The 24,584-nt window shown below is 57.9% G+C and overlaps 2 protein-coding genes across 6 annotated transcripts in view; one reads left to right on the top strand and one right to left on the bottom strand.

The window, feature by feature from the left end:
* Window positions 1-9,027, top strand: part of LOC137445065 (tuberin-like) — a 41,732-nt gene extending 32,705 nt beyond the window's left edge. For all 4 annotated transcript variants that reach the window (XM_068146476.1, XM_068146474.1, XM_068146475.1 and 1 more), the window contains 9 exons: window positions 228-730; window positions 1,470-1,545; window positions 2,305-2,391; window positions 2,941-3,127; window positions 3,903-4,042; window positions 4,252-4,330; window positions 5,462-5,553; window positions 5,762-5,860; window positions 6,707-9,027. In XM_068146476.1, coding sequence (XP_068002577.1) covers window positions 228-730; window positions 1,470-1,545; window positions 2,305-2,391; window positions 2,941-3,127; window positions 3,903-4,042; window positions 4,252-4,330; window positions 5,462-5,553; window positions 5,762-5,860; window positions 6,707-6,874 — 1,431 coding nt within the window. In that variant the 3' untranslated portion in view covers window positions 6,875-9,027. The remainder of the gene's footprint in view (window positions 1-227; window positions 731-1,469; window positions 1,546-2,304; window positions 2,392-2,940; window positions 3,128-3,902; window positions 4,043-4,251; window positions 4,331-5,461; window positions 5,554-5,761; window positions 5,861-6,706) is intronic.
* A 99-nt stretch (window positions 9,028-9,126) lies between these two features.
* LOC137445064 (polycystin-1-like) overlaps window positions 9,127-24,584 on the bottom strand; it is a 90,827-nt gene continuing 75,369 nt past the window's right edge. For both annotated transcript variants that reach the window (XM_068146470.1, XM_068146472.1), the window contains exons 32-46: window positions 24,010-24,059; window positions 23,653-23,855; window positions 22,866-22,971; window positions 22,144-22,262; window positions 21,678-21,880; window positions 20,698-20,892; window positions 20,041-20,180; window positions 19,043-19,170; window positions 18,152-18,320; window positions 17,381-17,506; window positions 16,610-16,784; window positions 15,857-16,144; window positions 14,915-15,049; window positions 14,043-14,357; window positions 9,127-13,148 (exon numbers count right to left, since the gene is read on the bottom strand). In XM_068146470.1, coding sequence (XP_068002571.1) covers window positions 12,579-13,148; window positions 14,043-14,357; window positions 14,915-15,049; window positions 15,857-16,144; window positions 16,610-16,784; window positions 17,381-17,506; window positions 18,152-18,320; window positions 19,043-19,170; window positions 20,041-20,180; window positions 20,698-20,892; window positions 21,678-21,880; window positions 22,144-22,262; window positions 22,866-22,971; window positions 23,653-23,855; window positions 24,010-24,059 — 2,922 coding nt within the window. In that variant the 3' untranslated portion in view covers window positions 9,127-12,578. The remainder of the gene's footprint in view (window positions 13,149-14,042; window positions 14,358-14,914; window positions 15,050-15,856; window positions 16,145-16,609; window positions 16,785-17,380; window positions 17,507-18,151; window positions 18,321-19,042; window positions 19,171-20,040; window positions 20,181-20,697; window positions 20,893-21,677; window positions 21,881-22,143; window positions 22,263-22,865; window positions 22,972-23,652; window positions 23,856-24,009; window positions 24,060-24,584) is intronic.

Raw genomic sequence — 24,584 nt, 5'->3', positions numbered from 1 at the left:
TGAAAGAGCTCACTAGTGATGCCAAGGTGCAGATGGAACCCTGCTGGAGACTTTGGGTGGCAGAGCAGCACCAGTACAGGCCCATGTAGTGCAGGGTCCTTGCCCTCCAGTGGGACCTTTCTGCTCACCTCTCACTGGACCTTCAGGGGTGCCTCAAGCATTACTGTTGTCAGCTTTTATTTTCCCTGCCAGGAAAACTTCTCATCATTGTTTCTTCCACTTTTAAGTCCTCCTCCACCTCCAGCCAAGATGAAAAGTCTCTGAAGTCTGAAGAGCTGGTGGAGGGTGGCATTCCCATCGGCAGAGTGCTGCCGTCGGAGGAGGGGCGGACGCTGGAGGAGCTCTCCTTCCAGCCGGCCCAGCCCCTCAGCAAGTCCAGCTCCTCCCCCGAGCTGCAGACTCTGCAGGAGGTCCTCCGGGATGCCAACGGCAGAGAAGTAACGAGGAGGCTGAGCACAGAAGTGAAGTGCAAGTCCCAGTCAGGGAACCTGGAAGGGGAAGGGCTGGGCAGTTGGCTGGGCCAGGGAGAAGACACCAGAGGGGCTGGGCCGGGGGGGCTGGACGGCACCGGCCCTGCCACCTCGCCTCGCTCCCCCTGCGGGCACCGGCCCCGAGGATACACCATCTCCGACTCAGCCCCATCCAGGAGGGGCAAGAGGATCGAGAGAGATGCCCTCAGGAGCAGAACTGCAGCTTCCAACGCTGAGAAAGTACCTGGAATAAACCCCAGGTGGGTGCTGGGGCTTTGCTGAAGCTAGAAATGATGAGCTCAGAGCTGCTGCAGCCATGGCTGCTGGAGCTGCTGCTCTGCTGGTGTGGTGGGATCCAGAAATCAGTGCCTGACTCAGAGCCTGGAGATGAATGACCTGCTTGGCAGCAGCTAATGAAGACACCTTCAACCCAGAGCCACCAAAGCACTCTGGTGGTTTAGGAGTGGGGAAGGAAATAGATGAAGAGTTTGCTCATGTCAGAGTCGCTCCCAGCTTAGAGTCCCAATGTGTGTGGCTGGAATGCAGGTCACCCAGAGTTAGTCTGGCTGCCAACAGGATGAATTGCTGCTCTTGCACTGCCAGCAGAGTTTAGAATAGTTGGTAGTTGCCCAAAATTCCATGATGAGACAGTGTTCATCTTCTCAGGGGCAGGTAAAATGCAGAGAGATGTAAAATCACTTCTCTGCTTGCCTGGGAGGACCTCCATGGTTGTGAGGCAGGAGTCAAGTCCCACTCCTCCTCCAGCCTGCCTTTGGAGCAGGGGCTTAGTGCAGCTGCTGCTGTCTGACACCAGCATTGCCTGCCTGGCAGGGCTCTATTACAAACCATCCTCTGAAGTGTCTCTAGAGGATGAGTAACTCTCTGGTAGCCTTTTAACTGCCTCTCTTTTTTCCTGTACCTAATGCATCTTACATCCAGCAGATCCAAACTGGATACATTTTTATGGTAACAGGACCCTTCCCCTCCTATCTCCTTCAGCTTTGTGTTTCTGCAGTTGTACCACTCCCCATTCTTTGGTGATGAGAACAACAAGCCTCTTCTGCTGCCCAACGAGGTAGGCACAGCTGGTTTGGGCTTTCCTTTTTAAATTCTTGGAGTTCATCTCTGGGGAGGTGAATGTCCAGCTCAGATGGTGTGATTTAAAGCCCCCATCCTGCTGCCTCCCACTTGGATTGAGTTGGAGGTGCTGGGTGAGTTGGCTGGTGCTGTGCCAGGCTCCCAGGGTGATCTGTGGAGCTTTGGGTTTTAGCTCCTGGGAGGAGTTCAGGATGAAAACTGAGCAGTAGGTGACCGTGGCAGGATGTCACTGGGAGAGACACTTGGAGTGGCCAAGAAGCTTTCTGTGGTTGTGTGGAAAATTGGTGATAAACTTGCTGGAGAAGTAGTGCTGGAATGAGGCTGCTGAGGACGGAGCCCCACAGAGCTCCTGATCGCTTCCCTCCCTTTAGGTTTGGGTGATCAGGGGGTGGGAAGCCTGAGTGATGGCTGATGCTAGAAATGGTCTTCAGAGCAAGAGAGATTCATGCCTGGAGCTTTATTTGTTGTGGCAGCTGCATCTAACCCCTGGAGTCTGCCAGGTGAAGCTCACCTGGGGCACAGAACAGGGCAGTGTGGGGATGGGTGCCACGGAGCACTGCTCTGGACCTCGCGCCGATGGTGCTCTGTGCCCTTGCCAAGCAGAGTAGGGCAGACTCCCCCAGGCAGACAGCAGGGAGGGTCAGGGCCCTGTGCTGTCACCGTGCTGCCCTTGCAGGGAGGGCAGTGGGGTTGTGCAGGTGGGGCTGTGAAGCTGTGGGCCATGCTTTGTTTGCAGACATTCGAGAGGTCAGTGCAGCTGCTGGACCAGATCCCCTCCTATGACACACACAAGATCGCTGTGCTCTACGTTGGGGAGGGCCAGGTGAGCTCAGCCCTCCATGGGCACCACTGCTCCAGCTCTGAGATCTCATGGAGTCACAGCCTGCTTTGACTTGGAAAGGACCTTTAAGGTCATCCAGTCCAACCCCCTGCAGCCAGCAGGGACATCCCCAACCAGAGCAGGCTGCTCAGTGCCCCAAACAACCTGAGCTGGGATGGTGCCAGGGATGGGGCAGCTTCCACCTCTCTGGGCAGCCTGGGCCAGGCTCTCACCATCCTCAGTGTAACAATTCTCTTCCTTCTCTCCAGTCTAAATCTCCCTCTTTCAGTTCAAACCATCCCCCCTTGTCCTGTCACCACAGACCCTGCTCAGAAGTCTGTCCCCAGCTTTCTTCTCATCTCCTTTTAGCACTGAAAGGTCACCAGGTGGTCTCCTGGGGCCTTCTCCAGGCTGAACAGTTTTTCCCTCTCCTGTGGTGTCCCTTTCTTTCCTTATTTGTACTAAAATCAGTGCCTTGATGCAGGCCTTCTAGGAGGGCACTAAGGCAGCAGCTGGTGCTGCTGGAGTGCTCTAGCACTGCCCCTTCCCCAGAGCAACAACGAGATCGCCATCCTGTCCAACGAGCACGGCTCCTACCGCTACACCGAGTTCCTGACCGGCCTGGGGAAGCTCATCGAGCTCAAGGACTGCCAGCCAGACAAGATCTACCTCGGGGGCCTGGATGTGTGTGGGGAGGATGGGCAGTTCACCTACTGCTGGCACGATGACATCATGCAAGGTAAGGAGGCTCCAGGTCGGGGAGGGATGGTCTCTTCTCATCTGAGCCTTTCCTTTCTAGGGCTGGGGCTCTGTTTCTCTGTCACAGAGTCACAGAATGGCAGGGGTTGGGAGGGGCCTCTGGAGACCCTCTAGTTCAACCCCCATGCCAAGGCAGGGTCACCCAGAGAAGGTCACACAGGAACACATCCAGACATGATTGGAATGTCTCCCACTATGGAGACTCCACCAGCTCCCTGGGCACACTGCTCCAGGGCTTGACCACTCTTGCAGGAGAGAAATTATTCCTAATCTCCAACCTGACCTTCCCCTGGCACAGTTCCAGGCCATTTCCTCTCCTTCTGTCACCTAATACTAGGGAGAAGAGACCAAGCTCCCCCCCGGCTCCAGCCTCCTCCCAGGGAGCTGCAGAGAGCAGTGAGGTCTCCCTCAGCCTCCTTTCCCCCAGGCTGAACACCCCCAGCTCCCCCAGCTGCTCCTCCCCAGCCCTGTTCTCCAGACCCTTCCCCAGCTTCATTGCCCTTCTCTGGATCTGCTCCAGCTCCTCAAAGTCATTCTTGGGGTGGGGGCCCAAAACTGACCCCAGGACTCAAGGTGTGGCCTTGCCAGCGCTGGACAGAGGGACACAATCCCTGCCCTGCTCCTTCTGGCCCCTGTGTTGGGAGAGCAGAGCTTTTGTTTTCCATTCTGGTGCTGTTGGTGCTACTCTGTGGCACGCTGCTGCTTGCAGCACTGCTTGCAGCCCAGCCTTGAGGCCTCCCCTGCCTCCCCTGCAGCCATTTTCCACATCGCCACCCTGATGCCCACGAAGGACCTGGACAAGTATCGCTGTGACAAGAAGAGACACCTTGGCAATGACTTTGTTTCTATCATTTACAACGACTCTGGGGAAGACTTTAAACTGGGCACCATAAAGGTACAAGGTTTGACTTGGGGGTGGCTTCCAAAAGAGGCTGGTGGCTGCCTGCAGAACCTTCTTCTCGTCTGTTCTGTCAGCAGACAGCATGGATGTCCTGGGGGTTGTTGGCCTTGCTGGGGTCACCTATGGGTGGCATTCACAGGGCTCACTCTGGGTGCCAGGGACATGATTATTCCCTCCCCCGCCCCCGATTGTTTTCTCCTCAGGGGCAGTTCAACTTTGTGCATGTCATCATCACACCGCTGGACTACGACTGCAACCTGGTGACGCTGCAGTGCCGCAAAGGTAGGAACCCTCCGGCCTTTGCTCTTGGCCTTTCCTCTGCTGGCAGATTCCACAGCTGCCTTCACCTGCAGGGCTTCTGTGTCTCAAAAGTCAAAGCTTGCAGGAGAAACTCTCTGAAAATAGTTTGCTGCTACATATGACTGGGTATGACCTGTTCATGCCCAAGAGAAGCGTTTGGAAGCTCTCCAGAGGAGACTCCACAGCCTCTCTGGGCAGCCTGCTCCAGGCCCCCAGCAGCCTCACAACAAACAACTTTCTCCTCCTGCTCAGGTGGAATCTCCTGGGTTCCAGTTTGTGCCCCCTGCCCCTTGTTCTGTCCCTGGGCACCACTGAGCAGAGCCTGGCCCCAGCCTCTTGCCTCCCAGCCTTTAGCTCTTGCTGAGCATTGCTCAGCTCCCCTCTGGGGCTGCTCTGCTGCAGGCTCTCAGCCCCAGGGCTCTCAGCCTTTGCTCCTCACGGAGCTGCTCCAGGCCCCTCAGCAGCTTTGTAGCCTCTGATGGACTCCTTGCAGCAGTTCCCTGTCTGTACTGAACTGGGGAGCCCAGAACTGGACCCAGGACTCCAGCTGTGGCCTCCCTAGAGCAGAGTAGAGGGGAGGAAAACCTCCCTCTAGCCGCTGCCTGTGCTCCTTTTCATGCACCCCAGGAGACCCTTGGCCTTCTTGGCTACAAGAGCACATTGCTGCCTCTTCTATCTTCCAGCAGAGTAGAGCAAGTCCCTTTAGCAATTGCTTGGGAATACTGGAGGAGATCTGGGGTGGAGGTCCCTGTACCTTTGGCCTCTGCAGGACCTGGAAGCAAGTCTTGGCTCCTTGTGAGCTCAGCAGTGCTGGTGCCTTCTGCAGGGGCATTTGCTTGGATCTTACCAAAGGAGCACTTCTGAGGTAGTGTTTGCTCACACTGCTTCATGTGGTGAGAAGCCCAGCAGGGTCACCTCAGACCTTCACAGAGCAGCCAGGATTTGAGAGCCAGTTGTGCTATGTGCAGGTTCTGCTGCAGTTGAAGCTGTAGAGCTCGAGGAGAACTTCTGAGCTTCTGTGGCCTCCAGGTTATTTTGCTGCTTTAGTTCCTGGCAGCCCTTGCCTTGTCCTGAACTGCCTCCCAGGAAAGGTCTTCTTGCTTTCAAACACAGACATGGAGGGCCTGGTGGACACCAGCGTGGCCAAGATCATCTCTGACAAGAACCTGCCCTTTGTAGCCCGTCAGATGGCCCTGCACGCCAACGTGAGTGCCCTGGGCGCCCTCAGACCTCCCGGCCCTAGCTGGGCTCCTGCTGCAGGCCAGGGGGCTCGCTGCAGCAGGTTGTCTGCTTCAGGGACAGTTAGGACCTGGGGCTGCGCTCCAGCTGCTGTAAAACTCGACTGGAGCCTTCTAATGAAGGTTGTGGCCATGGTGATGCTCAGGTGTCCCCTCCCTGCTCTCCCCACACCAGATGGCTTCCCAGGTGCACCACAGCCGCTCAAACCCCACGGACACCTACCCCTCCAAGTGGATCGCCAGGCTGCGGCACATCAAGAGGCTGAGGCACAGGGTGAGTCCAGGGCTCTGCTGTGCTGTGGGGCACTGGGCCCTGCCTCAGAGTCCTGCTACAGACCAGACCATGAGGCAAAAGGAGCAGAGGCATTTTGGTTGGAGAAAACTTTGAAGATTCATAGAATGGTTTGGGTTGGAAGGGACCTTAAAGACCATCCAGCTCCAGCCCCCTGCCAGGGGCAGGGACACCTCCCACCAGCCCAGGCTGCTCGAGGCCTCATCTAGCCTGGCCTTGAACACCTCCAGGGAGGAGGCAGCCACAGCCTCCCTGGGCAACCTGTGCCAGTGTCTTCCCACTCTCCCTGGAAAGAATTTCTTCCTAACATCCAGTCTCAATCTCCCCTCGAGATCCTCAAGTCCAACCATCTCTGACTCTGCCAAGGCTGGTGCTAGTTACAAGATGTGTGTGAAAGGCAGAGTGCAGCTGTTGTGGGAATGAGCAGTGGAGTGAGGCAGGTCTAGGCAGCTTCCCTGCTGGCAAAGGGGTTTGGAGAACCAAATAGCTGCACCCAGAGCTGCACCTAGTTGGCACCACAGACTGGAATAGAATCACAGAATACATTGGGTGGGAAGGGACCTTTAAAGCTCATCCAGTCCAACGCCCTGCAGTCAGCAGGGACATCTGCAGCTAGAGCAGGCTGCTCACAGCCCCAGACAACCTGACCTGGGATGGTTCCAGGGATGGGGCAGCTCCCAGCTCTCTGGACAACCTGGGCCAGGGTCTTGCCCCCCACAATCCCATGCTAGGGGCGGTAGAACAAAGCTGTCCTGAAGAGCCTGTCCTGCCCTGCCCTGATGGAGAGTGCAGAGCGTGAGAGCTCATCTGTTCTTGTTTGACTTTCAGCTACGTGAAGAAACCCAGTACCAGACTCCTGGCCTTCCCCTGCAGGTGCATCCCTCTGCTCCCAGCAAGCCCCCTTCCCAGCTCCCTCAGGACCCTCCTGCCACCTACGAGACCGGGCAGCGCAAGAGGCTGATCTCCTCGGTGGACGACTTCACCGAGTTCGTGTAGCCCCCAGCAGCTGGGGGGCGCTGTGCTGGGCCTCCCTGAGGCTGCAGGGAGGTGGGGGAGCAGGGTCTGTAGGTGCTTGGCATGGGACTGTAGCTGGAGGTTCCGGTGCTGCACTCACTCCAGCTGCCTGCTGAGGAAGCCCAGCAGATGCTCCAAGGGAGAACCAGCTCCAGCTCTCCTGCTTGGCTTTGGGTTCAGCTCTTTCAAGGCTTCCATCTCCGGTGGGTGCAGAACCTTTCTTTGGACTCCTTCCACACCAGCACCTGGTGGAGGCAGACAGAGTCTCATCTTCTGCAGCTCATAGTGGAGTTGGATGGTGCAGGAACTGTGGGCATCTGGATGGTTTTATTGGGAATGAAAAATGAAGGGCTGAAAATCCAGCTGCTATTTCTAAGCACCCTGGGACTCCAGCTCCCCTCCTGGCCTCTCGGCACTTCAACTCTTCAGGGGCTCAGACTGGTTCTGCTACCAGCTGTGGTGGGAGCTCATCTGGGTTCTGCTTCACCTCCCAAGGGTTCCTCTCCATTCTGACAGATGCAGGGCAACCCTCAGCCCATGCAGCAGGAAGGATTTCACTGCCAGAGCTGGCACACAGATGGGAGGTGGATGGCCTATGGTGGAGCTGGGCCGTGGATTCTGGGCTGCCCACCCTGATCCCTGACTGCAGGGATTCAGCCAGAGGCCAGACCTGGCATCTCCCAGGGCTGTAGCAACTGGGGACATCCCATTTGGAGAGACCTCTGCCATGGCTTTGGGCCATGGAAGCTTTTGCCTGCTGCACTAAAGCACAGGGACAGTGTCTCCTGCTGGCCCCTTGGAGCAAGCAGGAAATGTCCTTCCAGTGCATGAGTGTGCAGGTGGAGCAGGATCACAGAGCCCACTTTCAGGTAAGCTCATCAGACACTACACTACCACCCTGGAGAGCCCAGGGAGGATACTGGGAGCCTTCATCTGCTGCTTTGTCTGTCACGGGGGAGAGCAGCACTGTGGGGACACAGCAGCCACAGCCTGGCCCTGGAGAGGGTGCCCAGTGTCCTCTGCACAGGGCAGGGTGAAGGATCAAAGGGATGGCACTGGCTTGTGCAGGGAGCCTGGGGACCTCGAGGTGTTTGTTGTGTTCTGGGTGTTTCTAACTGTAAAGGAAATAAAACATTGGTATGGTTGGTGGCTTCCTGCTGGCCTGGGACACATCCTGCTGCTTCATGAGCATGGAAGTTCTTCCCCCACCTGCATGGCCACCATCTGAACACCTCCAGTGCTGGGGACTCCAGCACCTCCCTGGGCAGCCTGTGCCAGCCCCTGAGCACAAGAGAAGACTGAGGGGGAGGGGAAGCTGTCCCTGCCTCCCTCTGTGCTGTCCCTGCCTCGCTGAGCTCTCGCTGGGATGGAGTGAGCACAACAGAAGCTCCAGAGCCCGGTGTCAGCAGTCATCTTTTATTTGACCTTGTCAAGTACCTCAGAAACATCCCCACAGTTACAAAGCTATTTCTGTGTGCAGTGAAGCTGACCAGGCAGTGACAGTTGGAGTGTTGGCCACAACCTTCTCCTCTCTTACAAACCAAAGCACTTAGCAAAGTCCCCTCCAGCTCCCCCTCAAGCTGAGGGCCGAGGAGGGGGTGGCTGCAGCAGCTCCATGCTGGTTGCATCTTTGTGAGCCAATAAATAAGAACCATCTCTTATGCCTACAAACACAGAAATAGACCTCCAGGAGTATGGATTGCTAGGGGCTGCAAGTCGGAGTGGACTGTGGGGGTAACCCCAGGCCAAGGACCTCTGGCTGCAGCAGGTGCAGCGTGCAGGTGGTCGCTGAGCTGGGGCAGAGCAGGAGCCCAGGGAGCAGTGGCCACAGCTTGTCCAAGTCCACACTGTGATGAGAACTATGGAAGCTGGCAGTGGTGCCCATCCTGCCTGTGGGCCCTGAGGGAGGTGTTGAGTGTCTTGAAGGAACAACTGTGGGGTTCAGAGCTGCTCCCCATACTTCAGGAGAAGGGAAGAAGTAGGGCAGTTGTCTGCTCCTGTTTCTGCACCTCAGTCACACAGAGTCTCACACACACAGAGCAACAGGCACTTGGGAACACAAACCCTGACCTCTCCTGGGGACCATCCTGGTTCTTCCTGTTAGCTTATCAAAGGCTTCTGAGCAGCCTCACCCCTACCTTCTCCCCTTGTCCCACCCTCCTGCACTTCACCCCTGCCAACAGCCTCTTCCACTGAGCAAACGTCAGCTGAGAACTGGCCTGAACCTCTCTGGCTCTTGGAAGACTCAGGAGGTGTCCAAGACCTGTTTGGTTGGACTTGACTCACTGGAAGTTCCCACACAACCCTCAGGGGTGGCTGGAAGGCACTGCTGGGGTGCAGCCAGGGTGGAATTGGAGTGGCTGTTCTGGTGCAGTTGTGCTGAGGAGATCTCGCAGGTAAGAACCCAGAGAGACCAAGGGCTGGTGGCCCAGCCAGCAGCACCTGCCCCTGAGTAACTCCTTGTTCATCTCTCTTGGCCAGAAACTTGGCCTTGAAGGTCAGAAGTGTTCCTGAGCTTCATCCAGGGCTTGTGCTCACATCCCTGACCTCACTGCTGGTTCTGTCTGCTCCAGGCACCTGGAATCCTTCATCTCCAAGAACTGTTACTGAACTGCAGGCCCCTCTTCATCCTCTGCTCTTCTACCTGCCCTTGCTTCTCACTGAGGAAGCTTCCTACTTACTGCTGGGATGTTTCTCTCTCTCCTTTGCAATCTGCTCTTTCAGCAACCTGCACAGTGACCAACACCCTCTCCCTACAGCTCACTTCTACCCACACCCTGCTGCAACCTTGCACAGCATCTGTCCTTCTCTCAGTTCAAAGGTAACTTTCACCAGAGCCATCACAAGGAGCACCCCTGTGTCCTTCAGCCATCCAGAGGGACATGGGGAGGTGCCTGGAGCCCAGGAAGCAGAGGGGCAGCTGGGATGAAATCTTTTACAGTATGGAACAGTAGAATAGGTTTGGTTGGAAGAGACCTTTAAGGTCATGGAGTCCAACCCTTGCCCCAGCACTGCCAGGGCACCACTGAACCATGGCCTGAGGTCCCCTCCAGGGATGAGCACTCCCCACTGCCCTGGGCAGCCTGGGCCAGGCCTGGCAATCCTTTTGGGGAACGAATTGTTCTCCATGTCCAACCTAAACCTCCCCTGGGGCACCTTGGGGCTGTTCCTCTTGTACCTGGCTGAAGTGCCAGGAGCTGAAGAAGGAGGAGGCTCCAGAGGTGATGTGATTAGCAACCAAGTGCCTCCCCTGCCATGGGTATGGGCAAACACCTCCAGGCAAGCCCTGGCACTGCTTCCCACTTGCAGTGAGGCTCCCTCCCACTCGATCACCTTCCCAAAGCATAGAGCAGGCTCTGCTTCACTTTGGGGCTCCTAATGGACCCCAGTAGAACCCTCAAGGCAGCCCAGCCAGCCCTGGGCTGGGAGGAGAGCACACACACCACGTCCACACAGACACCTCACACTGCACAGATGGGACAAGACCAGGAGGAGAAGAGGAGGAGAAGCAGCAGCAGCAGCACTTCATACATCCTTTAAATAACTCTGACAATAGTGTTCTGTCTCCTATCTACAGACACTTCAAACATGGTCCTGATGCTATGAAAATATAGCAAAGATATAAAAATATACACATTTGGACAAAAAAACCCAAACCCCAACCCCATATAAATTACTGACATTAGACACAAGGGGAAATGGGTGGCGAAGCCAACGCAGCCCAGGGCCTGGGGAAGGGGCTTGGGATGCTGCTCAGCACCCCCCAGCCCAGCTGTAGCTCAGCACACAGCCAGTCCTCAGGGGGCTTTGGGGTAACAGGAGTGGGGGGAAGGGGATGGACACCTCAATAAATAGAATCAGAGAAGGGTTTTGGTTGGAGACTTCTCAGATCATGGCGTCCAATCTTTAACCTAAGAGCACCCTGGCCCTGAAACTATAGAATCATATGGGCTGGAAAAGGTCTCTAAGATCCTCAAGTCCAACCCAACACCACCATGGCCACGAAACCATAGAACTCTCTGGGTTGGAAGGGATCTCCAAGACGAGAGGCATAACCTTGAGCACAGGAATTTCCTTCTAACCATGAGGAGGAAGTGCTTTGAGGGTGCAGAGCACTGGAGCAGGCTGCCCAGAGAGGTGCTGGCGTCTCCATCTCTGGTGACTGCCAATGCCTACCTGGCTGTGTTCTTGTGTGACCTCCAGGTGACCCTGGCCTTGGCAGGGAGGTTGCCCTGGATGATCTCCAGAGGTCCATTCTGTGATCACCCAGTCCAACCCCCAGCCCAACACCACCATGGCCACTAAACCACGTCCCCCAGTGCCACGGCCACAGAGTTCTGGAACACTTACAGGGATGGGGATTCCACCACCTCCCTGGGCAGCCTGTGCCAATCCCTGACCAAATCTCTGCTGGGGCTGCAGCTGCCTTCCCCAAGGCCTTTGTGCTTCTGCTCGGGAAGGGGCATGCTGGGGAGGGGGGGGGAGGGGAGGGGCTGTGTTGGCTTCACCAGCAGGAGCTCATTTCAGTCATGATTTCAGCAAACAAACAAACAAGCAAACACTACTGGGTTTGTGCTGTCTTCTCCTGGGTGGCAGCTCGCTTGTGTCATGGGTAGATGAGGAAAGCCTTATTTAAAGTGCTGGGCAGTACAAACCAACAAGTAAACCAAAAATCCAGAGATTTAGCTCAATACATTCCTTGGATTAGAAAAGCCAAGCAGGCAGCAGTGCCCCATGGACCACCACAGGCGGGCAAGGGGGCCAGGGTGGGGACCACAGTGAAGCCAGCACCTTGGTAACCCCACACTTGCTTCCTGCCAGCCCAAGGTGGGCACAGAGGGCCCTCAGGCTGGGCTGAGCTGCTGCTCAGGGTCCCCCTCTCTGAGCCTAGCCCTGAGGTGGGCACAGAGGACCCTCAATGTCCCCTCTTGGGGTTTAAATATTGAGAGTTCTTTAAATAGAGAGCAGAGTCCCCATTTCTGGAGGGTAGAAGTAGCCAATACTGGAAGTGAGCTGAGCTGGCTGCAGAGAGCGCTTAGCTAGAGCTAGGTTTATATAGTTATGCTTAAACCCCACCTATGGGTAAATACCATCCTGAAACCTGCAGCTTTTCCTCCACAGGGGGACTGGGCAACACCACTCCAGAGACTCAGTCCAACCCTTCCAAGACTTTGAGGTTCTCCTCTGCCCGCTCCCACCTGGCACAGCCAGCAGGGAAGGGAGGGAAGCTCGGTAGCAGTGACCCTGTGCCAGCAGCCCCCAGTAAAGTGTCTTTGTGGTGCACAGGGAGCCAGGAACAGGAACCAAAGACAACCAAACACAACGTCCATAATACTGCCTCGGTCCCAAGGGGACCTTCTGCTGACCACCACACCTTGTGCAGCCTTCCCTGGAGAAAAGGCTCAGCCTTCCCCACCCAACCCCAGGCGCTGGGCAGCCCCAGCAGTGAGGTCAGCACATCTCACGGGCACAAACTGCTTTGTGGAGGGTGGTGGTGGTGCCAGCCTCGGCACGGGCAGCAGCCCCACCGCACGCCCCCAACAGGTCCAGCCAGCACGGCAGGAGCTTGCAGAGCAGCAGCTCCTGAGCTCCAGGTCTGCACGGCAGTGGGCACAGCCCACCCTCTGCAAACCCCTTCTCTGCCCTCTGAGGGCATTGCTCCCCACCACGTCCGGCGCCCTGCCCCTTACTTGCCGGTGGGGTGTACCCTGTTCTTGGCCCGCCCAGGACGTTTCTTCTTCACCGCAGGAGCCGCAGCAGGGTAGGGTTTGTGTGGGGGCAGCACCGAGGCTGCCACGCTGAGGCCCCTGCGGGCTCGGAGGAGCCGGCTGGGCACGGAGCCCTGGCTGCCCGGCGTATCCCGCGGGTCCGTGTCGGAGAAGGCCTCCGGGGAGGGTCCCTGCTCCACGCTGTAGCTGCCGGGAGTGCCCTGGGGCAGGCTGGGGCAGCTGCGGCGGCAGCTGCAGCCCTGCAGCCGGCGCTCGATGCGGCAGACGTCCTCCGACACCCTGGCGACTCGATCGAACTGAGCCAGCAGCAGCTCGAAGAGCGACAGCAGGCGCTGGATGTCAGCGTCCACTTCCAGGCTGTCGCGGGTGCTCAGCACCAGGCTGAGTCCGTCCAGCTGGCTGGAGGAGGTGGAGGCCCTGGAGCTGTCGGAGGCGGCGCTGGGCGTGGGGCCCCGGAAGGATTTGGAGTCGCTGGAGTCGCGGGAGGGCAGCGGCTCCATGCCCTCGAACCTCACCTTGTGCCGGAACTGGGTGGGGGCAGAGACACCTCACAGTCACAGAGACACAGACTGAGTCGGGTGGGAAGGGACCCTCCAAGGGCATCTTTACCAACCCCCCGGGCAGGCAGCAGGGACTCCTCCAGCCAGAGCAGGCTGCTCAGGGATAAATCGAACCTGATCCTGAATATCTCCAGGCACAGGGCCTCAGCCACCTCCCTGAGCAACCTCTGGCCCTACTGCTTTGGGTGCAGTCCGGGCTGCCACTGGAGCTGGGAACAATGTCCCACAGGCACCACTATGTCCTGTCCCACAGGCACCACTATGTCCTGCCCCAGACAGGGATGCTCTGAGCCACTCCTGGCTGAGTCAGGGACAGATGCCAGATAAACACACCTGGAACTGTGGGACAGAACTGGCAGCAGATGGCCCTACATCCTCCCACAGCTAACCCATCTCTTGGGCCTCCAGGAATGGTCACCTGCCAGAGGAACCTGACTGTGAAGAGCAGCAGAAAGCAGCCAGAGGCAAAGGAAGGGTAAGGATGGAAATGTGGACTAGACACAGAAGAAATGTTTGACACTGAGGGTGCTGAGACCTGGCCTAGGTAGGCCAGAGAGAGTGGGAGATGTCCCCATGCCAGGAACCACTGCAGGTCAGGTTGTTTGGGGCTGTGAGCCTGCTCTAGCTGCAGATGTCCCTGCTGACTGCAGGGGGTTGGACTGGATGGGGTTTGAAGGTCCCAAAGCAGCCTGGGGTTCCCCGATGTGGACATCAGAACCACAGAACTGTTGGGTTGGCAGAGACCTTTGGGGTCACCAAGTGCCAGAGCTCAGAAAGCCACCCCCACTAAATCAACCCCAGGCTGACTCTGCAAGCCTGCTCCTGGGCTCTTCCCCACAGCATCTCCCAGGCCTTGCTCACCTCCTTGGCCTTGCTGAAACCCATCCACATCTTGAGCCTGCGCAGGAAGAGCTCAACCATCTCATAGTCCTGGGGCTCGAAGGCAGGGCGGTAGAGCTCGAAGCGCATCTCCCGGTAGCTGTGGATCAGCACCACGGCGAACAGCCTCAGCACCATCCACACCTCCAGGATGATGTAGCTGGAGCAGAACAGGCAGTAGAGCCCCGAGGGCTGGGGCAGGCCGGGCCGGAGGCTCACACTGCCCCGCGGCATGGCGAGGAGCAGCAGGAGGCTGCTGCCAACGCTGCGGAAGGACTCCGAGGAGGAGGAGAAGAGCTGCAGAGTGGACATCAGGGACGGGATGGAATGGGAAGGGATCAGCAGGCAAACATCCATAGCATCACACTTTGAGTTGAAAGAGACCTTAAAGATCATCCAGTTCCAAGGCCCTGCCATGGGCAGGGACACCTCCCACCAGCCCAGGCTGCTCAAGGCCTCATCCAGCCTGGCCTTCACCACCTCCAGAGAGGTGACATCCAGAAACTCCCTGGACAGCCTCTGCCAGCATCTCACCACCCTCACTGGAAAGAATTTCTTCCCAATCTCCAGTCTCAATCTCCCCTCTCCCAGTTCATCCCATCACTACGAGCACTGACCCCCAGTACTCATCACCCCAGCTTGCAAAACACGAGCCCTGAGGAGGGGCCATGAATCAGCTGGGACAGGCACAGGCCAAAGACACAACCCCTGGCCAAAGATACCTGGCCTGTGGCAGACACAAGCATTCCTGAGGACGCACAGGTGTGGTGAGGAGCAAGGCCCAGCAGGAGCCTGGGCAGCCCTTGCTGCCACCAGCCACTCTCCAGGGAGACATGGGGACAGCAGGTCCTTACCAGGAAGCCAAGCTGAGCGTAGGCCAGGATGAGGAGGGTGAACACCAGGCCTGCAGCCAGCAGCTCCTTCATGGCCTTCTGAAAGGCTTTCCCAAAGACAGACCACTGCCGGACAAAGCGCAGCTGCTGCGCGGCCTGGGGGCAGGAGAAAGGAGGCTGTGAGGTGCCCTGAGGTCCTGCCAGCCCAGTGTGCTGCTGCACAGCCTCTTCCACACCAGCCCTGCCCTGCCATGAGGAATGGACCTTTTGGTGTGCTCTGCTCTTGTCCTGCAGCTACAGATACACAATGCTCTGACTTGGTGGTCTTGAGGGGGTCCTTCAACCAAACTGATTCTGTGGTTCCATGATTCACACTGTGCCAGAGTCCCTGGGATCAGCACACAGGGCTGTCCTTGGAGCTGGCCCTCAGCTGCTTCCCCAATGCCTCACAGCCTCCACATGTGGGACCAGTTCTGCTCCCTGCCAGCTCAAAGGACCTCCAAGAAGCACCAGGGTGCAGGGGAGCTCTGGCACTTGCAGCCCCAGTATGCTGTGAATCTGTGCTCCCTGTTGAGGATGTCCAGCACTCAGCCCCCCCTGGACTCCTTTAAGCAGGAGAAGCTTACACTGGCAAAGTGGAGGACACATCCTACCCACAAAAGGCTCCCTGAAGACAAAATCAGCTCAGCCATGAGCTGAAGTGAGGCTGAAGTCCTCAAGGGAACCGAGGGCTGTGAGGCTTTAGAGACCTGAAGTGTCTCCAGCAGAGGTGGATGGCATCTGCTCTGCCTTGCAGCAGCCCTCTTGTGTGTCTGGCACGGCAGGAAGAACCCTTGCACTTCCTTTTACATCGAGGTCCTTTGCTGCCCCTGCCGTGGGGCTGGACACGGCTGACTAACTGGCATAGGAGGACCAAAGCAACATCCCTGTCCATGTGCTGCTCCCACCCAACCCTCTCCATACCTGCACAGTCAAGAGGAAGAGGAGAGAGGCAGCCAAGCTGCTGAAGATGGTGTTGAGGAAGGCCACCTGGTAGAAGTTGGTGAATCCTTTGCGGTTGTTGAGGTACTTGAGCCACTGCTGGTCAGCAAGGGTGGCCTGGCTGAGGTGCACCAGCACCGTGCAGGTAGTGAGCAGGATGAAGAGCCATTGGCCATAGTTGCCCCACTGGGTGAAGTAGGCTCTGCCTTCCTTCTTGATGGACAGTGACTCAGACACCACGAAGTAGACCACAAACATCATGAGGAAGACCTGGGAGAGGAATGGAGAAGTTACCAGGGAAGGAGAAGGCAATTGCTTGGCTGCTGTGCTGCACCACCCCAGGACAATAAAAGCTCCAAGTCCCAGGCTGAGTTCTGGCAGCCTACACCTGGGGCACCCCTTGAGCCCTTCCAGACCTTCACAGCTCCCTCAAGCTCCCTGAACCATGCCCAGCACACTGGTGGCATGGGGGAAGCAGCCAGAAGGCTCTGCTCACACTGACCCCTGGCCCAGGCAGGGAACCTCCTGCCCCAGGCAGGGAACCTCCTGTCCCTCAGCGGTGCCAGGCACGGCTTCTCTGTGCTGTGCAGGCCTGGGAGCAGAGTGGTGCCAGGCATGGGGACAAGTGGCCTGAGGAAGAGGTCCACAGTGACCAACACTGCCTTTCTGGGAGCCCAGGGTCCCTTGTGCAGTGACCCAGAGGGAAGAGGAGGAGAGGGCAGGCAGCAGGCTCACCATCATGAGGAGCTGCAGGGTGACTCCCTCGCTGAGCCGCAGCAGCGGGAAGGGGCTGATGGTGACGGCAGCCATGGCCTGGCCATCCCCCAGGAACTCCAGCTGCAGGGTGATGGCCACATGCAGGTCCACACTGGGGTTGTACTGCATCAGCTCCACAAAGACCACCTGACTCCTGAGGAGAAAAGAGCAGCTCAGGGCACTGGGACAACACTAAGAGCAAGCAAGCTGGTGAAGGGCCTTGAATGAGTCTGTGAGGAGCCCTGAGGGAGCTGGGGGTGTTTAGTGTGGAGGAGGCTGGGGGGAGCTCTCTGCAGCTCCCTGGCAGGAGGCTGCAGCTAGGTGGGGGTTGGGCTCTCTTCACATGCAACAAGTGACAGGAGAACAGGAAATGGCGTCAAGCTGTGCTGGGGAGGTTTAGGTTGGACGTGAGGAACAATTTCTTCCCAGAAAGTACTCTCAGGCACTGGCCCAGGCTGCCCAGGGCAGTGGTGGAGTTCCCGTCCCTGGAAGGCTGCATGGATGTGGTGCTGAGGGAGGTGGTGCAGTGGCAGTGGCTCAGCAGCAGGGGTGGGCTGTGAGCTTTGGGCAAGCTGTTGGACTTGGTGAGGTCAAAGGTCCCTTCCACCCTCAACAGTCCTGTGGTTCTAACCCCAACTCTGCTGTCACTGTTTGATAGGACCACAGATCCTTTCCCCCAGGGGCAGCCCAGGAGCACCCCTTGCAGACTTGGGTGAGAGCAGAACACTTCCTTTCCCCTGCCACACTCACATGTTGTCAATCCAAGTGTGCTGCTGAAGGAACTCCAGCTGAGCCTTGCTCTCCTCCAGGGAGGGGCCCAGCTCCTGCACGTAGCCACTGCTGTCGTAGAAGGAGCTGTAGCCCCAGTACCAGACCCTGCAGAGAAGAGGAGCCGGGGGGGAGAGCTGAAGGACACTGACTCCTGTGTGACCCTGCCCCCAGAGTGGCACCTCCAGGGGTGACAACCGCCTCACGACTCATCTCACAGGACACACTGCATCCATCTCAGTGTTCCCAACAGCCCCAAGCCCCTCTGGTCCCTCAGACTTCAATGAAGATGTTTTCAGGAACAAACCAGAGCGGAAATTAACCTTGATTTAATGCCCAGCATGTTGGTCAAGGCCAATCTCCACAACCCAGTTCTTTAGCAGAAAGCCAGTGCTGCTCTGTGGGCCCCATGGGGGCTTGGGTGACCTTGTCCTGCAGCTCGGCTTTGCTCTTGGAGATGCCCCTGGGCCCCAGAACAGCAGGATGCTGCCCTTCAGACAGCCCACGGTGGTACTGTCCATCTCCAGGGAAGCTGGACGAGCAGCAGCTACTTGCCTCCCACCACTCCTATCACCACTCTGCACACGTCCAGGGCACTTCCGTGTTTATTTGCACCTTGCCAGGCTCAAGGGCTGCAGTTGGCCTCACTGGGACCAGGCTGGGAAGCACGATGGGCACCAGATCAACTGGAGAGAGGGCCACATCTCTGGTGAATGGAGCAGGGGGGTAGATGCAGACTGGGCAGCTCCTTACCCTGTCAGGTCAGGTGGTGAGTGGGACCATGCAGCTGTCAAGTTCACAGCTGCCTTCTCCCAGCCAGCTCCATAGTCAGCAGTGGAGAAGCTGTGAGGGTCGGTGCAGCTCCTCCTGCCAGCCCGGCCCAGGCTGTGCAGGATGTCCTGGGCACTACGCTGGCACTCAGCTGGAATGAAACCAACACTGTCACCCCACAGAGAGCTGTCACACCTGCTATCTCCCTTCTTCACAAGCCCACTCCACCTCCATGTCCTCAGAGACAAGGCCACAAAGTCAACCCCTCTTCAAATCCCTGTGAGCCCCAGAAGGGCAACAAAGCTGGGGAAGGGTCTGGAGAACAGGGCTGGTGAGGAGCAGCTGAGGGAGCTGGGGGTGTTCAGTGTGGAGAAGAGGAGGCTGAGGGAGACCTCCTTGCTCTCTACAGCTCCCTGAGAGGAGGCTGGGGCCAGGTGGGGGTTGGGCTCTTCTCCCAAGGAACAAGAGGAAATGCTTTAGGTTGGACATGAGAAACAATTTCTTTCCCTTGAGGGCTGTCAAGGCCTGGGTCAAGCTGCCTAGGGCAGTGGTGGAGTCCCCCTCCCTTCAGGGATTTCAAAGCCCTGGAGATGTGGTACTGAGGGCCATGTCTGAGTGGTGCCCTGGCAGTGCTGGGTCAAGGGTTGGACTCCATGGCCTGAAAGGTCCCTCCCAGGCAAACGCATCCTGCGATTCGCCGATCAGCTTGACAGGAGCAGAACCAATGCAGGTCACAAAGGACAAGCTGCCTCTGTCACCTCTGCCTTGCTTCCCTCAGCCCCATCTGCACCCAGCCATGGCCATTTCATCCCTCCAGAAATGTCACCACCCAGCTGGTGACAGCGGAGCCCTGTGCCCTCCTGGCCCAGGTACCTTCCTGCAGGCGGAGCTGGCGCAGGCGGGCGGTGCCCAGCGTGGTGCTGGAGCTCTCCTGGGCGGAGCGGTTGTGGTAGAGGTATGGGAGGAACACCTGAGACATCCAGAGCCAGAACTGATCTGACCTGCAACAGGGCAAAGGGGGGAGAGACACAGCTCGGGGACAGCTCTGCAGGTCTCACCCACCACCATCTGGAGCAGAGGACTCGCCTGACTTGCCTAACCTAAAGGAGATCCAGCTGGCACCTGGAGGAGGGGCAGACCAGTGGGGCTGTGGCAGTGCAGTGGAAAAGAGACAACATTTAAGGACCTGATTCTGCTCTGCTCCCTTCACACCACCTTCACCCCAGAACTCCATCGACTTCACTGGATTCCTTCCAGATGCAAATCATGGAAAGTAAAAGCTTCTGTGGCTTTGGGTGGCTGGGACAAGCTGGTGAGGGGCCACAGGAGACCATGAAGATGATCAGAGGACTGGAGAACCTCCCCTATGGGGACAGACTGAGAGAGTTGGAGCTGTTCAGACTGGAGAAGAGAAGGCTCCAGGGACACCTTAGAGCAGCCTGCCAGTACCTGCAGGGGCTCCAGGAGAGCTGGGGAGGGACTTGTGGCAAAGGATGGAAGTGGCAGGATGAGGGACAGTGGCTTGGAGCTGGGAGAGGGGAGACTGAGACTGGAGATGAGGAAGAAATTCTTGAGAGTGAGAGTGGGGAGACAATGGCACAGGTTGCCCAGGGAGGCTGTGGCTGTTCCCTCCTGCAGCTGTTCCACGCCAGGCTGGATGAGGCCTTGAGCAGCCTGAGCTGGTGGGAGGGGTCCCTGCCCATGGCAGGGCGTTGGAGCTGGCTGAGCTTTAAGGTCTCTTTCAAGCCAAAGCATTGCTTTATAGGAGCAACTGTGGAGCACAAGCTGCTCCCCAGCTCCTCACTTCAGCCCTGCACAGCTTAACAGTTGAAGGCAACAGCTTGTTCCAGCTCCTGCCCAGCCCCAGTCACCTCTTGATGCGCAGGAACTCGCTGCTGCCCAGCTGCTGCTTGATGGAGCTCTGCAGGAGAAAGGCCCTGCTGTGGCGGGAGGCATCTCCATAATTGGTGAGCAGGATCACCAGCAGGAACATCATGTAGATCAGGGAATTCTGGCATGCAGAGAGAGAAAGGGCTTGCACCCAGCACAGGGAGCTTGGTCCTCACTTCCATCCCCAGCTTCCACCAGTCCTGGGGTTTCCAGCCCTTACCCAGTTAGAGCAGCTGGGTGTCCCCAGGATGAGACCTAAGGAGCTGCAAAGCCACTGGAACTCCTGCTCCTAGGTAGGATATCTCCAAACCTCAGCTAATGATTTTCCTTGTGCAAGCTGCCACCTGCTCCACACTGCAAACCTCAGCCTACCCCAAACCCTCCAGTTACGGAGTCAAACATGCTGGCCTCCCCAAACCACCCCTCTATGGTTCTGCTTTCCAGCCACCTCAGATCTCAGAGCTTCACAAACAAGAGGAATGTCACCACCAGACAGATGGGGAAACTGAGGCAGAGACTGGAGCTATGCACCTACTAGCTCAGGGAGTCATAGCTGGACTGGGAGGACACACAAAGACTGATCTCAGCTCCTGGAGCCAGCTCTCTGCCCTCAGCACCACGGGCAGGAGGTGGCTCACCTTCAGCATTCTGTGCAGCAGTTTGACCTTCCTGGCCTCCTCCTTGGCCTGGAAGAGGGCAAAGCCCTGTGGGGGTCGGACTTTGCTGATCTTCTCCGAGACATGCTCTACATAGGGGTGCTCCACCAGAGTGTCATCCTCCTCGGGGTGCAGGCGCTTGGCAACCAGCGAGAAGTAGAGGGCTTCCAGCAGGACCTGGGGACACAAGCAGAGCGGTGAGGCTGCAGAGCACCTCCTGTGGGCCTTGAGCACCAACAGCCACCAGGGCACAGGTCCTGAGCGCTCTGAGAGCAGCTGGATGTCCTCCAAAGCAAACTGCCCCCAGCCCTGCCTCTGCTACTGCAGCTGGTGTGCAGGATGCTGCAGGGATGCAGACAGTGTCCAGGCTGGCTGGGTTGGTACCTAGACAGGAGGATAATTACAGCTAATCCCAGAACCCAGACTAGTAGGGGCTGGAAGGGACCTCTGGGAATCACCCAGTCCAACCCCCGCTCCAGCAGGGCACCCACAGCAGCTTGCCCAGGGGCAGAATGCCCAGGGGGGGTTGGAAGCTCTCCAGACCAGGAGACTCCACAACCTCTCTGGGCAGCCTGCTCCAGGCCTCCAGCAGCCTCACACCAAAGAAATTTCTCTTCCTGCTCAGATGGAACCTCCTGGGTGCCAGTTTGTGCCCCCTGCCCTGTTCCTGGGCACCACTGAGCAGAGCCTGGCCCCAGCCTCTTGCCCCCCAGCCTCTATCTCTTGCTGAGCATTGCTCAGCTCCCCTCTGGGGCTGCTCTTCTGCAGGCTCTCAGCCCCAGGGCTCTCAGCCTCTGCTCCTCACAGAGCTGCTCCAGGCCCCTCAGCAGCTTTGCAGCCTCCCCTGGGCTCTCTCCAGCAGTTCCCTGTCTGTACTGAACTGGGGAGCCCAGAGCTGGCCCCAGCACTCCAGCTGTGGCCTCACATGCAGATACATGCTGGTGCCCTCTCGTTTTCCTTACCTTCAGCGGCTCCCAGACCAAGAAGGATGCCAGAAAGCTGAATATCCCTGAGATGAGCCACATGAGGGCAACGCTGGAAGCAAAGCCAACCCCGATCCAGACGGAGAGCGCCGCGGCGGCGGCCGAGAGCAGCAGGCTGAGGCCGTGAGCCAGCCGGGAGCACCAGGCCGGCAGCAAGCGCTTCCGGAAGGCCTGGTCTGCCACTGGAGGAGCAAGGGAAGCGAGGGGCAGTGCCACTGCAGAAAGGTCCCAGTGGCACAGGAAGGGCTGGGCACACCGCTGGCCCAGCACAAAGCTCTCCACTAGTCCTGGGCGAGTTTGGAGAGGTTATCCCAACCTGGGAGGTCCCAGCCATGGAACCATCCCGGGCCAGGCTGTTTGGGGCTCTGAGCAGCCTGCTCTGGTTGGGGATGTCCCTGCTGGCTGCAGGGGCTTGGGCTGGATGAGCAAACTGCAGCACTCATACCTGTCCATGTTGATTTGGCTGATCTGCTGACTTCCCTGGGAGGAGCTGCCATGCTCTGGCCCTTGTCATTCAACTTCTGCATCATGACAGCCTCCACTTTCTCCCCAAACATGCTGGAACTGCCAAGGCAAAGGGGTGAAGAATTGTACAATGCTTTGGGTTGGAAGAGACCTTCAAGATCATGGAGTCCAACTCAACCCAGCACTGCCAGAGCACCACTCAACCATGGCCCTCAGCACCACAGCTCCAGGGCTTTGAAACCCCTCCAGGGATGGGGACTGCACCACTGCCCTGGGCAGCCTGGGACAGAGCTTGACAGCCCTCAAGGGGAAGAAGTTGTTCCTCATGGCCAACCTAAGCCTGCCCTGGGGTAACTTGAGGCCATTTCCTCTTGTCCCATTGCTTGTTACTCAGAAGACAAAGGCCCACCAGGCTCCAACCTCCTCTCAGGGAGCTGCAGAGAGCAATGAGGTCTCCCCTCAGTCTCCTTTTCTCCAGGCTGAACGCTCCCAGCTCCCTCAGCTGCTCCTCACCAGACCTGTGCTTTGATTCTGGCTTTGGGGCTGCAGGGTTCATGGCCAGCAAGAACACAGTGACCATGACAAGGCTGCCCCAGGCATCTTGCAATGTCTCAAACCCAGATCAGCTCAGCCACTGTGGAGCTCTGCTGGAGACCAAGGGCCAGGAGGCTCAGAGGGGGATTCAACTCCCCAGATACTTACAGGCCTGAGATCAGATCTGTTTCAGCCCTCATGTATGGCCCAAGGTCCTGGGGGTGGGAGATGCCACTAGCTCCATCTGCCAGGATCTGACGGATCAGGTCCTCATCTGGGGAAAGAGCAGATAGCATTGGCAGGAGCCCAGCACCCAGCACCAGCCCCACACTGGGGGACAGTGCTGTACTCCTCAGGATCAGCCACATTGTGCAACTGAGGAGGAGGAGGGCCAGGGTGAGCTCCTTCTCCACGGGACAGTCCTCCCCTGCACCCTGACCCCCAGCTCCTGTCTATCTCCAGCTTGGCTGCAGAGCCTGGCATGAAGCTGGTGGTGCAGGAGGCCACGTTCTCTGCCCCCAGGCATTTACTGTGGCTTTGCAACCAGTGAAGAAGCTCTGATTGTCTCAGATCCCATGGGAACACAGGACCTTGCTCCTGGCCTGCCAGCAGCATGGTGGCCACTCACTGCAGTCCAACCCACACCAGGATTTCTGCCTTCCCAGACTGAAATCCCAACTAAGAAAATACAACCACAGAACCAGAGCGTGGTGGGGGTTGGAAGGGAGCTCCAGAGATCATCAAGTGCAATCCCCCTGCCAAAGCAGGATCCCCCAGGACAGGTCACACAGGAATGCAGCCAGGTGGGACTTAAAATCTCTAGAGAAGCAGACTTCTGCCCTTCACTCTGCAGCCAGCAGTGCTGGGACAGGCTCTGCCAGGGGCCAGACTGTTCCTCCTGCCCTTCCCTGGCCACTCAAAGCCTGGCCCAGAGCAAGGCTGCCCTCAGACCCACCCGAGGCAGAGAAATAGCGAGGCTGGCCCTGGTGGACAGCCAGCGAGAGGCTGTCCTCCTCCGCAGGCAGCGGGGCCTCCAGGCCGAGGTGGCGGCTGGCTCGGCCTCTCCTCAGCTTCTGGATGGTGTTGCCCATGATGGAGGGGTCGCTGAGGAGGTCTGGCCAGCTCAGCAGGGCCTCACTGGAGGGCCAGCGCACCAGGCTGTGGAGAAACAGAGAATGAGTGCAAGCATCAGGGGTGTGTGGGGAAGGCAAAGCTGCAGTGTGAAGGAGCTCTGGGAAGAGCACAACCCCAGCCACCAAAGCAGAACATGGCACTAAACCCCTGCTTGCTCCACCCCCACAAACCCACTCACCTCTTGGAGTCCTCCAGGAACAGATCTGTTTTGGTTTGCTCAGAGAAGGCCTGTGGAGGGAGTGGAGAAACCTCAGGCACCTGACACTGGTTTGTGCCTGGCTAAACCAGCACTTTGTCACCGTCAGCAGGCAGTGGAGACAGAAGCCTGAGCTGCTGCTAGCCCTGGCTCCACGCCTCCAGGAGGTGCCCAGGCATGCTGGGAATACCCACAGAATCCCAGACTGGTGTGGGTGGGAAGGGACCTCCAAAGCTCATCCAGTCCAACCCTGCTGCAGCCAGCAGGGACATCCCCAACCAGAGCAGGCTGCTCAGAACCCCAACCTGAGCTGGAATGGTGCCAGGCATGGGGCTTGTACCAGCTCTGGGCCAGGCTCTCAACACCCTCGGTGTAACAAATCTCTTCCTTCTCTTCCTTCTCTCCAGTCTAAATCTCCTTTTTTCAGTTCAAGCCATCCCCCCTTCTCCTGTCACCATAGGCTCTGCTCAAAAGTCTGTCCCCAGCTTTCTGCTCAGCCCTTCAAGCACTGCAAGGCTACCAGAAGGTCTCCTGGAGCCTTCTCTTCTCCAGACTGA

Source organism: Melanerpes formicivorus, unplaced genomic scaffold (genome assembly GCF_026170545.1).
Source record: "Melanerpes formicivorus ecotype bairdi unplaced genomic scaffold, bMelFor1.0.p_v2 SCAF_14, whole genome shotgun sequence".
Classification (NCBI taxonomy): Eukaryota; Metazoa; Chordata; class Aves; order Piciformes; family Picidae; genus Melanerpes; species Melanerpes formicivorus.
This window is presented reverse-complemented; position numbering and strand designations above follow the sequence as displayed.